We start from the raw sequence: 12,418 nt of genomic DNA on the forward strand, positions 1-12,418 counted from the left end.
GGCTCGCCAGCGCCTGATTGGCTGCCGCGGCCGCTTACGCGTCGCCCTTCCTCGTCTGCCCCTCGTGTTCAGGGGAGTCTCTCTCTTTTTTCCTCGGCGTAGAAGAGGCGATGGCGGCGCTGGCATCTCTGGGCGCCCTGGCGCTACTCCTGCTGTCCGGCCTCTCCTGCTGCTCAGGTAGCGGCCTGGCCGGAGCTTCGTTTCTGGCGAGCCTCTTTCCCACGACTGGTGGTGCGTGGGGGGAGGAGGGGTGCGGGCGAAACGGGGCTCTGGGCCTTTCTCTGAGAGGCAGGTAGCGTCGGGGCACGGCGACCGAGGCCACCACGCGCTCCTGCACTACACACGTTTACCCAGCAGCCAGGCTGTTCGAAGAAACAGCCAAATCTTTCCCCGGTCTGCTCCTGCGAGGAAGAGTCCCAGAGCCTTTCCCGTGCGCGCCTGGCTGCCACCTCCTGCAGGGAAAGTGACACATGTCCCTACTCCCTCTCCCAGAGCTCCGGGTTCCGGAGGGGGTCGGACAGGAGCAAACCTGTACAGCGCAGGGCGATCAAGGCGAGAAACTGGGTTGGTGGAGAGGAGCCACTTGACCCGGTGCAGTGGGGCCAGGCCTCCCCAGGAAGGGAGCTCTAAGTGAAGAGGCGAAGCAGGAGCGGTCCAGGTAGAGAGACCATGAGCGTGGGCGAGTTAGATAGGAGCTGAAGAGGGAAAGGTAAGCGGGGACCATGAATGCCAGGCAAGACTGTTGACTTTTTCCCTGAGGACCTGGTGTACCGTTAAAGGGCTTTTCAGCAGAGCTGAGCCACAGTCAGATCAGTTTCCATTCTTGAGAGGTTCTTAACACCTAGTGGCCTGGTTGAGCTCAGACTGGAGCCCAGGAGTGTTTAGGAGGAGGTGCTTGCAGGAGCCAGCACCAGGTCTGGGGGTCTGGACTGGGTCGGGTCCACTTTCTGCACATTCAGTTTACCTGCCCTACTCCAGGTCAGCACTCTTGGTGCCTCAAGTGTTTCACCAGCTTGACTGGCCTCCCTGCCTGCATTCTTCTCACCTGCCCCTCAGCAATTCCTCATGCTGTAGCCAGTGATGTCTGCAAAGAACAAACCTGGCTGTGAAACCTTGCGGTGCTCTACAGTGTCCAGAGGAAAAGGGTCAAGCTTAGCAGGGCACAGAAGGATCTGTGGGATGTGGCTCCTGAGAACAGAGACGCGCCCCCCACTGATGTTCCCAGGCATCTTCCTCCCATTGTCTAGACCCAAAGCCTTCTCTCTCTCTGCCTCAGCCCAAGGCATGGCTCTGGCACGACACCACATTCAAGAGCAGTTGGCTGAGAACTTGCTCGCTGGTAGCGTTTCTTTGGCACCCTGTGACTTAGGTAGCACTCTTCCCTGTAGCCTCTAGCAGTGTGGAGATGGCTAAGGCAGCATCCTTTCTCTCAGGGAAGCCCTGTTCAAGGGGAAAAGTTCTGCTGGATCCAGAACCTCTCTCATTTTCTTCCCTCGGGAAACTCTAGGGCCAGTCTTGGCCTTCTGTCAACTGTGGCTCTGAAACCTCCAGGCGTTGCCAGCAGCACCATGCTTGGCATCTGCGGAGGATGCCTTCGGTAAACTGTCCAGAGCTGTGCATGGCTCTGAACTGAGGTCGGCCTGCTCCCCTGGACCTCTGGGGGTGCTCCAGGCCAGGGTAGGCTGCAGCCCCAAACCAGTGCATGGCTTCCCTGTCCATAGGTCCAGGCAATGAATCCATCCAGCTCCGTGACCACACCCTCGCCTGCTCTTCTTTTGCCCTTGCATTGAGGTTCCACCTGTACAAAGCCTTCCCATCCTCCCCTCCTTTCTTCAAGGCCATCCCACCCCCCTTGCCACTGTGCTTCTAACTGATCATCTGGATCTGTCTCCCACACCCCACCTGGCAAGGTTCAAAGGGCTCTGTGTGCCCTCAGCTTATGAGGTCTGGGAGGTGGAGTCGGGGTGGTCCCTTCTGCCCCCCAGCCCAGTGCGCACAACCCAGGCATCTCTCTGCCTCCTCCCTGCAGCAGAGGCCTGCGTGGAGCCCCAGATCACCCCTTCCTACTACACCACCTCGGATGCTGTCATTTCCACCGAGACTGTTTTCATTGTGGAGATCTCTCTGACGTGCAAGAACAGGGTCCAGGTGAGGCAGTGGAGGTTCAGCCAGGAGGGTGCTGGGGCGAGAGGCGGGCAGTGAGCCTGGGACCTTGATCAGCTCTTCACTGGCAGTTGACAGGGTCAGACTTGGGAAGCCGTGTGGACAGAGGGAGTATAAGAATTTTGATTCACAGGTGAAGGATAGATCAGGGCACAGCTAGGCCAGATTCTGGCAGGTGTTATTTTATTTTTTTTGTGAGGAAGATCAGCCCTGAGCTAACATCCGTGCTAATCCTCCTCTTTTTGCTGAGGAAGACCGGCTCTGAGCTAACATCTGTTGCCAGTCCTCCTTTTTTTTCCCCAAAGCCCCAGTAGATGGCTGTATGTCATAGTTGCACATTCTTCTAGTTGCTGTATGTGGGACGCAGCCTCAGCATGGCCGGAGAAGCGTTGCGTCGGTGCGCGCCCGGGATCTGAACCCGGGCCGCCAGTAGTGGAGCGTGCACACTTAACTGCTAAGTCACAGGGCCGGCCCTCTGGCAGGTGTTTAAAGTACATTCTCCTCACCTGCCTGGTCTACTCTGCCTAGGTGAGGTAACAGGTAGACACCTTGCTGTGTCTTGAAAGAGTGTATGTGGGAAGTGAGAAACAGCTAGGGGTCAGCCTCCTGCATCCCTTTTCCAGTTGCACTTTGCCAAGGTGTGTGTCCACATAGGTGTCTTGTCATTTCCAGACTGGGCAGCCCTGGCCTCGGCCCCTGACCTTAACCTGTATCCCAAAGGCCCGAAGAAAGAAGTGAGGCCTTTTTGGGTACAACACTCCTTGAGCACTTCATTGGGTGCCCCCTGACCCCAGCACCCCCTTCCAGGCTCAGAAATAACGAGGACACTTCACTCATCCCACCCCTGTTCACAGTTAACAGGTTTGCTGTGGGTTAGGGAGGCCAGGCCATAGGGGGATGTGCCCCCCACCATGGGCAGACAGATGCAGAGAGGCAGTGACAGCATTGGTGGGTGTTGGCTCCCTGGCACAGCTCTGGGTTGTGGCAGGCCTACCTCCATGGTTCTCACGTGGTGCCTCCTGCCAGACACACTGCAGTCCCCAACCGTGCCCAGCCTCCCTGCCCGCAGGGCATACATGCTCCTGTGGGCAGCACGGTGGGGCCTCTGCTGACAGCCAGAGAGGAAAGAAGGTGACTCTCCCTTTGTCCCCTCCCCCAGAACATGGCTCTTTATGCTGACGTCAGTGGAAAACAGTTTCCTGTTACCCGGGGCCAGGATGTGGGGCGTTATCAGGTAAGGGATGCCGCAGTCGTCATTTTGGGGGGAGGCCACCTGCTCGCAGGTGTGACTTGAAGCCCTAGGGGTGGCCCGGTCAAGCAGGGTCGGGGTTCTTTGCCTCAGAGGGGCCCTGATGTCTCCACTTTGCCCACCCCCTGCCAAACCCCCAATCCAGGTATCCTGGAGCCTAGACCACAAGAGCGCCCATGCAGGCACCTATGAGGTCAGATTCTTCGATGAGGAGTCCTATAGCCTCCTGAGGAAGGTGAGCATCACCAGGAGCCCTGCCCAGGCCTGCAGGAGGGAGGGCACACCCCACTTCCACAGCCATCTCCACCCTGCAGTCCCCTCTTCCTGGGGCTCTGGGCCACAAGGGGCCTCGCTTATGCAGAGCAGGATGGCCAGGTGGGCGCCTTCCTGTCTGCCCACTCGCCCCACTGTCCCTGCACTTTTGTATCGTTTTCCTCTTCTCTTCCATGACTCCGGCCAGTGTTCCTGCCTCTCCTGCCCCTCCCCAACCCATCCGGCAGTGCCCCCTGACCCCAGCACCTCCCTTGCAGGCTCAGAGAAATAACGAGGACATTTCCATCATCCGGCCCCTGTTCACAGTCAGTGTGGACCATCGGGTGAGTGGGCTGAAGAGGCTGATCCGATCTCAGGGGAAGTGGGGAGCACACAGCAAGCCTCACCTTTTTTGGGGGTTGAGGGCTTAGCTGTAGTCAGCCAGTGGGTCTTCCTGCCCCAGAAGGAGGGTGACTGGGGCAGGCCAGCCCCCTCACTCAGCCCTCCCCTGAGCTGGCTTTGGTCTCCTTTCTTGCAGGGCACCTGGAACGGGCCCTGGGTCTCCACTGAGGTGCTGGCCGCAGCCATTGGTCTAGTCATCTACTACCTGGCCTTCAGCGCTAAGAGCCACATCCAGGCCTGAGGGCGGCCCCCCTGCCCCCTGCTTCTTTCAATAAACGGTCACTGGCGTTGCTGTGCTTCCACACACAGGCAGAGCCAGTGGCCAGCATCCCCCGTCCCCTCCCTCGGTCTCCTGCATTTGCTTCGCTTTTTGCCGTCGCATGCTCTCTTTCCTCGACCCCCACTTAGGCCTTTCCCTGACTGGTGTCCCCAGTGCCCAGTGTCTACCTTCTGTTTCTCCCAGTTGCCTGCATGGTTTTGGGTGGTGCATGGGGTTGCCCCTCCCTCCACTCCTGCCCTCTTTTGGCAGAGAGGACTGCCTTGTTCTCTCCTGCCGTCACCCAGTCCCCTGGTGGAGATGTGTCTGTCTGGCCTGCTGGGTGTGGGTCTTCCTGTGGCCCACCTAGGGAAGGGCCTTCTGCCTTTGGGAGGGCAGCTGCCCAGAGAAGGTGGGGGGCCCTTCCCAGCTTCTCCAAAATCCCACAGTCAGCAACATGTGGAGACACAGCCCCGCCTGGCCCAAGCCACACACTGAAGTGCTTTCCACACTTTTCCTGTGGAGTGCCGTGAGCACCCCATGTTGCTGATGCAGTGGAAGCTGATACACCCGGCAGCTGTTGGGGGTTATTCCAGGCCTACGCTCCCACCCCTCCACATGGCCTCCCTGTGTGCTCCCACGTCATGGTGTCAGGTCGGGGCACGTAGAAGGCACAAGAAGGAGAAGAGATGACCCGGAGCCCACTTCTCTGAGGAGCCCATTGCTAGCCTTTCCCTAGTGCCACTGGTATCTGGAAAGGTGGTGAGGGCTCTGGTGCAAATCCCAGGGGATCCATTCCCAGCTCCGTGGTTCTAGTCGGTTTGCTCAGCTGTGACGTAGTGACTGCGTTCTCCAGGATGTCTGAGGGGTCATTGGGGCCAGCTGGCAAGGCCCCTGGCAGCCTGGTGCTTGATCACCACAGCTGTTACTGAATAGAAACGGCTGTGTGGGTAACATGGTCAAAACCCCCATAGAGGCTGCATTTGAAAAGGAGGGTAGGCCTGAAACCTACCTGGGAGGGAGAGCTCCTCAGTACCTAGGTTCTGTCTTCTGAGGCTGTGGGAGGGGCTGCGAGCGTGGAGGATGAGGGTGGCTTGAGACCCAGGACTGCCTGGGGACCTCCTCCAGATAAGGGGGCACCATCCTCAGGAAGTGGGTTGGGGTGAGGGCAACTGGCAGGAATGGGGAGGCTCCAGGAAAGAGCTGGGTCCTTGGTCCCAAGGCAGGAGTACAGAAGGAGAGTTGGGGCTGAGAGTCCCCTCAGGACCAGGCCAGGCCAGACCACTGGCTGGTGGGGTTTCTGGATTCCAGAGAAAGACTAGTGGTGGGAGCTCAAGGGGCACCTGCTGGTGGTGATCACTGCTCCCCCTCATTGCTAAGGAGCAAAGGGAAACGGGTCCTCACGTTCTGCCAACAGCCTGTGCAGGGCAGGTGCTCAGGGCCCAGGCAGGCAGGGCAGACAGTGGCAGCTGTCAGCCACCCAGTCGCTCTTTTTGATCCTGGCTCCACCATCCTGCCCAATGGCAGTGGGACCCAAATGTGAAGTCAGTGTTCCAGGGCATCAGTAGCCAAGGGCTGCTAGCCCTCCTGGTGCCACCTCTCTCTCCCAGAGCCAGTGTGAGCCGAGCCCCAGTGCTGGCTTTCAAATGGCAAAGTGACTCCAGGTTCTGGGCTTGTCCTGGCCCACATCCCAGAAGCACTGGGCCTTCAGCACTTCCCCCCACCCCCCAGGGCAAGAATGGAGCGCCTCTAGAGCCATCACAGTGGGCCCCCCAGCAGCTGGAGAGGGATGCCCAGGGAACAGTTGGCCCTGGTTTCCAACTCCAGCCAGTTTTCTGGGACAAAGGCCAGGCCCTTGGAGCCCCAACCGCCTCCACGGAGGTCTATATGGAGCCCGAGTGTCCCAAGTGTCCCTTCCCGAGAACAGGGAGCTGGTTGCAAGAGTCATGTGCCTAGCCCTCAGCTCCAGAGGACTTGGAGGGCTGATAGGAAGCTAGTGTCTCCCATTCACCCCTTTTCAGCAACAAGCCCTTCCCTTCTGCTGCTTTTCCCTGGCCTGCTGTGTGACCCATGTGAATGCCGATGGATGCGGCCAGCACCCTCGAGGGCCAGCCTTCCCAGCAGGGCACTCAGCTTCTGGGAACCCCCACTCAGCTTTCCCGCTCATGCCCATTTCTGCAAATTAGAGGAATTAATAAGAGGTCTGAATTTCCGTTTCAAGAGAATTTTAATGCATCCTCTCCTACTTCAGCTGCTGGCAGTGTCCCGTGTTTGTCCGGGAAACTGAGCTCCTCGGCCACGCCACCCACTCCAGGGGGCACCACGCACACAACAGGCCATGCCTGTGGTGCCCCTGCAGTTGCTGTCTTTGGGGCCCTGGCCCCCACCCAACACTTAGCATGGTTCCTGGCACGTAGGAGACGCTCGATGGTTTGCTGCGCTAAATGGAACCTCAAGCATTTGGCTGCCCCTTCTGAGCTGGAAGGGCCCTCTGCGGCCAGCCGAGTGTTCATCCATCTGGCCAAGGCCAAGACATTTACTAAGCCTCTTCTCCATGCTAGGCACTGGGGTCCCCAAGCAGGGAGAGTAGCTTCTGCCTTCCAGAAGCTCTCAGCTCTTTGTCCCTGCCAGGGCTCTTCCTGAGGTGGAGGGGAGGGGGAGGGTGGAACCCACTTCTCTCAGGTTCCACCAGAGCAGGGGTGTTGGCCTCATCCATATGCCAGTGGCAGGCCCCACAGCCAGTCCTGAGCCAGGCCTCTGCCATCCTTCCTGCAGCTGGGTGCCATGCCTGTGACCATGTCACATCTCTGAAATGATTCAGGTGACTGTCATCCCTCCTGCCAGAGTACAGGACTGACTTCAGAAGACCTTGCTGTTCCTCAGTGACAAATCAAGAAAGAGCTGAGTCACAGCTTTCAATTGATCCCGCCCAGCCCCTCACCCTCACCCCACCCCCCCACACCCCTACTCTGCCCAAAGCTGATGCTGACACCTCTTCTCCCAGCACAATGAGAATGAACACAGGGAGGCCAGGAGTCACAGTAAAAAGGCAGCTTGCTTTATTCTTGCAATGCCAGTGGGGGGCAGGGGCAGGCAGCCTGTCTGCCTCCAATCTGAGGCTCTGAGCCACAGCGGCCTGAGGCCAGCTCTCACTACAATGCACAGGTCCATGAGGGCTGCCTAGTCCACACTTGAAAAGCGGGGTGCCAGGCATCTTTCCCCCCAATCAGCCCAGCTGGCCAGGCTAGCCTCTCACTTGGGTCCAGGCCCCTCCCTCAGCTCTGTGTGCGTCTTGTCACCAAGGTCTTCTGTTGCTACTCATGGGGCTTGGCTTCTGGACCCCTCACGGTCTAAGCATGCCCCTCAGGCCACTCAGAAGAGAGTGGCGCTCCTGACGGCGTCAGGCACAGGCCCGGGCTCAGTTATTTCTTGGACAGACACTGTCCCCTCAGTCCCTGCAGCCTCGGCTCTCCCTCAGTCACTGGGGAAGGAGGTGGCTCCCAGGGTGATCCTCGTAAGCCACGTCAGAGGCTTCCAGTCCCCACATCTCAGAGTGGAGGCCACCAGAAAGCTGCTTCCCATTCTCCCCTTCTTTCCCACCCCTTCCCTACCCCCACAGCCCTCCCTCTCCCCCCCACCTCCTTCCCAGCCATCAATCGGGATTCCACCTTTTGTCAGTTTGCCTGAAGGAGCTGCCAGCCCCCAGAGGAGGTCCACAAAACAGAAAAACAACAACTGGCAAGCACAGAAAGGGAGAAAAACCACAAAAATCAGGGTTGCCTTTGTCTACAAATAATGGAGGCTCCCAGCAGCAAGAGAGGCTGTGCTCAGGTCGAAGCCGGGCCTTCTCTTGTGCTTAGGACAGTCCTCTTCGCTGCTCCTTGTCAGCTCAACTTCCCTGCCCCCAAGGACCACGCTGAGAGAACTCTGGAGGGGTGTGCAAATGTGCATGCACGTGCATGGGCTCCGTGTCGCACACACACATGCACACAGCTGAAGGGGTGTCCGTTATAGGTCTGCCCCCAATGCCAGCCATCGACGTGGTCACTGTACTTGGGGAGAAGGAAGTAGCCGATGCAGAGAAGTGTCCCTTCTCCTCATGGGCTTCTCTCGGGTAACAAAGACCCGTGCACACACGGACACACACTAGGTTCTAAGAGAGTAGGAACTGGGTCCCAGTGGGGCAGAGGGCCCGCCCTGTAGCGTAGCCAGGCTCCTGTCTGGGCAGCTCAGACAGTGGTGACTGAGAGCAGCGGGTTGTAGACCCGCTTGCCGTCGGCCGAGCGTGTGCCGTGGGCCAGCATCTCCTGGATGGTGATCCAGTTGTCTAGGATCTTCTTGTTCCGCTTCTTCATGGTTTTGCGGTGGCTCAAGGCGATGATGTTGAGCTCTGCCTTGCTGTCGCCGTTCTGCTGCTCCCTCAGGCACTCCAGCCTGCTCTGCATCATAAACTCGCGCCGCTTCCGCTGCTCCCGGGCCCGGATCAGGTGTTGCTTCCGCTCCTCCTTGCTCCAGTACCGGCCCATCTTCATCTCGCTCACCGCATCATCATCGGTGGTCATACCGCTGCGCTCCTCCCGGATCTTCAGGGCCCGGGCCTTGAGGAGGCGATCACGCACTGGCCGCTTGGCCACATAGCGGGTCCCATCACTGCGCACCTTGACCTTCCACTCCATGCGCGGCGCTTCAGTGGCCACCGCTGCCCCGCCCACCCGAGGGCCGCCAGCCAAACTTAAGGGGCTGTGGCCCAGCTCTTCCAGGCCACGTGGCGGGGCCAGCTGCATGCAGCTATGGTAGTGCTCGCTCTCCTGGCCCTGACCACGGTGGCGCCGTGAGAGGTAGGGGCTTCCTTCAGGGCCCATGCGCTCCAGGGTCACCCCCGTCTTGGGGCTGTGGCGGACACGCTCCTCTGAGTGCTGTCTCCGGCCCATCTCAGGATCCCGGGATAGGGACCGGAACTTGGCGGGGCTCCCCTGTGGAGCAGCGGCCTTGGGGTGGGTGGCGACAGGGGGGCCCGAGGGGGGCCGGTTCAAGTTGGAGTTGCCAGCAGCGGCCCGCCTCAGGGGGCTCTCCTGCAGGGGATCTGCGAGCAGCGGGGTGCTGCGGCAGCTCTCGCCTGTGTTGTAGGCACTGGTGCTGTCCTTGTCCGACTTCTCAGGCAGCTCCGAGATGTCGGACAGCTCATGCTTCTTGGGCTCACTGGCCCCCAGGTCATAGAGGCTCTCCTCCTCCAGCAGCCAGGCCTTCATGCAGCGCTCCCGCAGCTGCTGCATCTTCTGTGCCCGCAGGATGTTGCGACACTTGAACTCCAGGTGTCGCAGCTCCTCCTCTAGCATGGCCATCTCGTGGCCCAGGCTCTCGTTGCGGTTGACATCCAGGGCGCTGTTGCCACTGGAGGCCCGGGGGAAGAGGAGGCCCAGCTGGTTGCCATTCTCCAGGTGGCACTTGATCTCCAGCAGCTCCCGGTAGCGCTCGTACTCCTCGTCTGTGAGGCCCGGGATGTCGCCCCCCCCCAGCCCTGCCCCCTCAGCCAGCAGGGAGTCCATGCTGAAGTGGAACTCACGGCTCTGCAGGGTGTCCCCTTGCAGGCCAAACTTGCGCAGGGTCCCGGGCGTGTTGGTGGCGCTTGGGGGCTCGTCCCCCAGCAGGTCGTGCTCTGAGCTCTCCTCGTTGCGGGTGCTCTCGTCAGTCCGGCCCACCCCACTGTCCAGCTCCTGACTGTTGCTCAGGCCTGGGCCTACATCAGGGGCCCCTTTCTCCTCCTCGTTTCCAAGCTGGGGCAGAAAGACAAGCCTCGCTCAGTCTGAGTCCCACAGGCGGGGACGCTGCAGGAGCCTCGGGATATGAAGGGCTTTTGGGTCTGATCCATTTCCCAGCCCCGGGTCCCCCCTCCCTCTTCCTCCTGCTTGCCCTCCCAATCACCCATCCTTCCTCACCTGCTGGACAGGGGGGGACTTTGGCTTCCTGGAACGCAGATCCCCCTCATTCTCAGAGCCAAAGTCATCCAGCAAGTCATCCCGGTCACTGTCCTTCCACCGCTTCGCCAGCTGCAGAGACAGGCCCATGCTGTCCCCACTGCTTTAAGGACATCCCCAGACACCCCTCTGGTCACCTCTAGTTCCCATACCCAGCCTTCTGGTCTCAATGAAGTCAAACAACCCAAGAAAAGAGGCAGTCCCAGCACTCTCAGCCGTCAGAGGCTGGAAGGGGAAACAGGCTCCAGCAACAGCCCTCCCTCCATCAGTGCCAGGTTGTTGGTGCCCTTGTCACAGATCAGCAGCTTCCAAGACAGAAACCCCAATGTCAGGGGACCCAGGACACCCTGCCAGGAATACACACCTGGCTCTCAGGCCGAGCAACCAGCAGGGAGATGTTGGTGTTCTCCTCCTGGCTCAGGATAGCCACTGCTTCCTCCCGGTTCTGGACGTCCACACCATTTATCTGTAGCAGGCCAAGTGACAATCAACAAAGACACCAGGTCTGGCTCTAGGGTGACCCTTGGTTGAGCTGCAGGGACCCCTTGGCAGGGAGTTTCAAGCCAAGCACCCCAGGTTAGCACAAGCTCTTGGGCTCTGGCAGGATGGAAATAAGTGGAAGGTGCCAGGGGAGAGGAGAGCCTGGCCGTGAAAAAGCACATGTGCTCAGAGAACAACCCCAAGTGGGAGATGTGCTCATGTCTGGGGACAGAGGGAGAGGCTGGCAAGGTGCCAGAGTAGCATGGGCCCTCAACACCAGCAGATCCCATGGGCACACAGGAACCGCCAGGGCAGTCGTGCAGGAGAGCCCAGGTTCAGGCACAGCAGGATGCCTGGCATCAGGCTAGACTCTTAGCAGGAGAGAGCTGGGATTGGCTAAGGAGAGGTGGCAGGGCATCCAGCACAGCGGCGCCTTGAGTCAGGCCTGCCCATGCTCACCTGGATGATGCGGTCTCCCTCGCGGATCCGGCCATCTTTGCCTGCAATGCTGTTGGGATTCACCTGCAAGGCACACGCATCATGAGGACTTGGCACCCTCCACTAAGATGCCTTTCAGTAGGAAGGAGCAGCCTCGCCTTGGGGGCCCCCAAAGCAAACTGAAGACTCCTTCTTGCTTGCTCCCTTTTCAGCTCAGACCAGCAGCTTCCAAGCTCCAGGAGGCAGGGACAGAACAGTGGGCCCAGGGCTGGTCTCCTCTCCCCAGCAAGAGCCACCAACTCACCAACTAAAAGCTCCCCAGCCCCTGCCCACCACCCCCACACACCCATGCCCATGCCCCCGGCTGGCACTCGTACAGTTGTGCATGGAAGCCTGTTCTTTTCTGTGTCAGAGGCTGGGCAAACACAGGAAGCTCGATACTTTCCCATACTCAAAACAATCAGCCCTGGGGGAGAATGAGTCCTGTGAGTACCAGGCCCTGGGAGGGAGAACAAAGCCTGGCCAGGAGCTCGTCCTGCTTCGGCCTTGCCTGCTGTTCCTCACCAGCCAGCAGCCTCCCCATGATGCCCAGCAGGCCCTAGGCCTGGCAGCTAAGTCCTTAGGGGCAGCCTCAGAGCCCTGGGCAGTGTGGAGAGGCCGTGGTAACAAGATGGTGTGGGGACTCTCCATGTGCCAGCCCCTGGCTCAGCACCCACCACCTTGGCGCCCCACACCCCCTGACTGGTGCTGTACTAATGGGCATGGTCAAAGTCTAGCTTTGATGTCCCAGCACACAGGAAGGCGGCATAGGGCTCCATTGCCTTCTAGAAGACCCCACCCCTTCACACCGCCTTCATACCTCTCCAACATAGATGCCCAGGTCCTCCTCGTCATCTGTGCGGTAGCAGACCATCAGGCCCAGCTTGTCCCGGTGGCTGGTTTTATAGAGCTCCACCTCCTGCAACAGGGGGAATGCGGGAAACAGCAGAAGAAAGCCCCAGAAACATGTGAGCAAGGCCGCATGCTGCAGGGGCAGCAGCCATGGTCCAGCCCCCAACCCAGCAGCCTGTCATCTAGCTGAGTTTCCAGCCCCCAGCTGGGAGGGTCTCTCTTACCATCCCAAATGGTGCATGTGTCCAGTGGTCTCTTTACCAGGAAGTGCCCAAGACACACATGGGACACGCGGGACGCACAGGACACAGA

At 59.6% G+C, this 12,418-nt stretch overlaps 2 protein-coding genes across 4 annotated transcripts in view; one reads left to right on the forward strand and one right to left on the reverse strand.

The window, feature by feature from the left end:
• Positions 1–53: 53 nt before the first annotated feature.
• SSR4 (signal sequence receptor subunit 4) lies at positions 54–4,408 on the forward strand. Of its 2 annotated transcripts, none has more exons than XM_058534971.1 (6): positions 54–231; positions 2,030–2,148; positions 3,323–3,397; positions 3,558–3,647; positions 3,943–4,008; positions 4,203–4,408. In XM_058534971.1, exons 1-6 carry the CDS (start codon positions 111–113, stop codon positions 4,305–4,307), a joined length of 576 nt encoding a protein of 191 aa, XP_058390954.1. In that variant the 5' UTR covers positions 54–110; the 3' UTR covers positions 4,308–4,408. The 2 variants fall into 2 exon arrangements, with proteins under 2 accessions (XP_058390954.1, XP_058390955.1); XM_058534972.1 differs by having other exon boundaries at positions 58–177.
• Positions 4,409–7,955: 3,547 nt separating this feature from the next.
• PDZD4 (PDZ domain containing 4) overlaps positions 7,956–12,418 on the reverse strand; it is a 31,113-nt gene continuing 26,650 nt past the window's right edge. For both annotated transcript variants that reach the window (XM_058534964.1, XM_058534965.1), the window contains 5 exons: positions 12,075–12,173; positions 11,237–11,299; positions 10,662–10,763; positions 10,259–10,369; positions 7,956–10,096 (listed from right to left, as the gene is read on the reverse strand). In XM_058534964.1, the coding sequence (XP_058390947.1) occupies positions 8,552–10,096; positions 10,259–10,369; positions 10,662–10,763; positions 11,237–11,299; positions 12,075–12,173 (1,920 nt within the window). In that variant the 3' untranslated portion in view covers positions 7,956–8,551. The remainder of the gene's footprint in view (positions 10,097–10,258; positions 10,370–10,661; positions 10,764–11,236; positions 11,300–12,074; positions 12,174–12,418) is intronic.

This window comes from Diceros bicornis, chromosome X (genome assembly GCF_020826845.1).
Source record: "Diceros bicornis minor isolate mBicDic1 chromosome X, mDicBic1.mat.cur, whole genome shotgun sequence".
Taxonomy (NCBI): domain Eukaryota; kingdom Metazoa; phylum Chordata; class Mammalia; order Perissodactyla; family Rhinocerotidae; genus Diceros; species Diceros bicornis.

What these genes read in the sequence shown, in the direction of transcription:
- SSR4 (XM_058534971.1), top strand. Translation starts at nt 111, where the DNA reads ATGGCGGCGCTGGCATCTCTGGGCGCCCTGGCGCTACTCCTGCTGTCC. An exon ending in CGTGCAAGAACAGGGTCCAG is followed by an intron (nt 2,149 to 3,322) that starts GTGAGGCAGTGG and finishes CCCCTCCCCCAG; the next exon opens with AACATGGCTCTTTATGCTGA. An exon ending in CCTATAGCCTCCTGAGGAAG is followed by an intron (nt 3,648 to 3,942) that starts GTGAGCATCACC and finishes CCTCCCTTGCAG; the next exon opens with GCTCAGAGAAATAACGAGGA.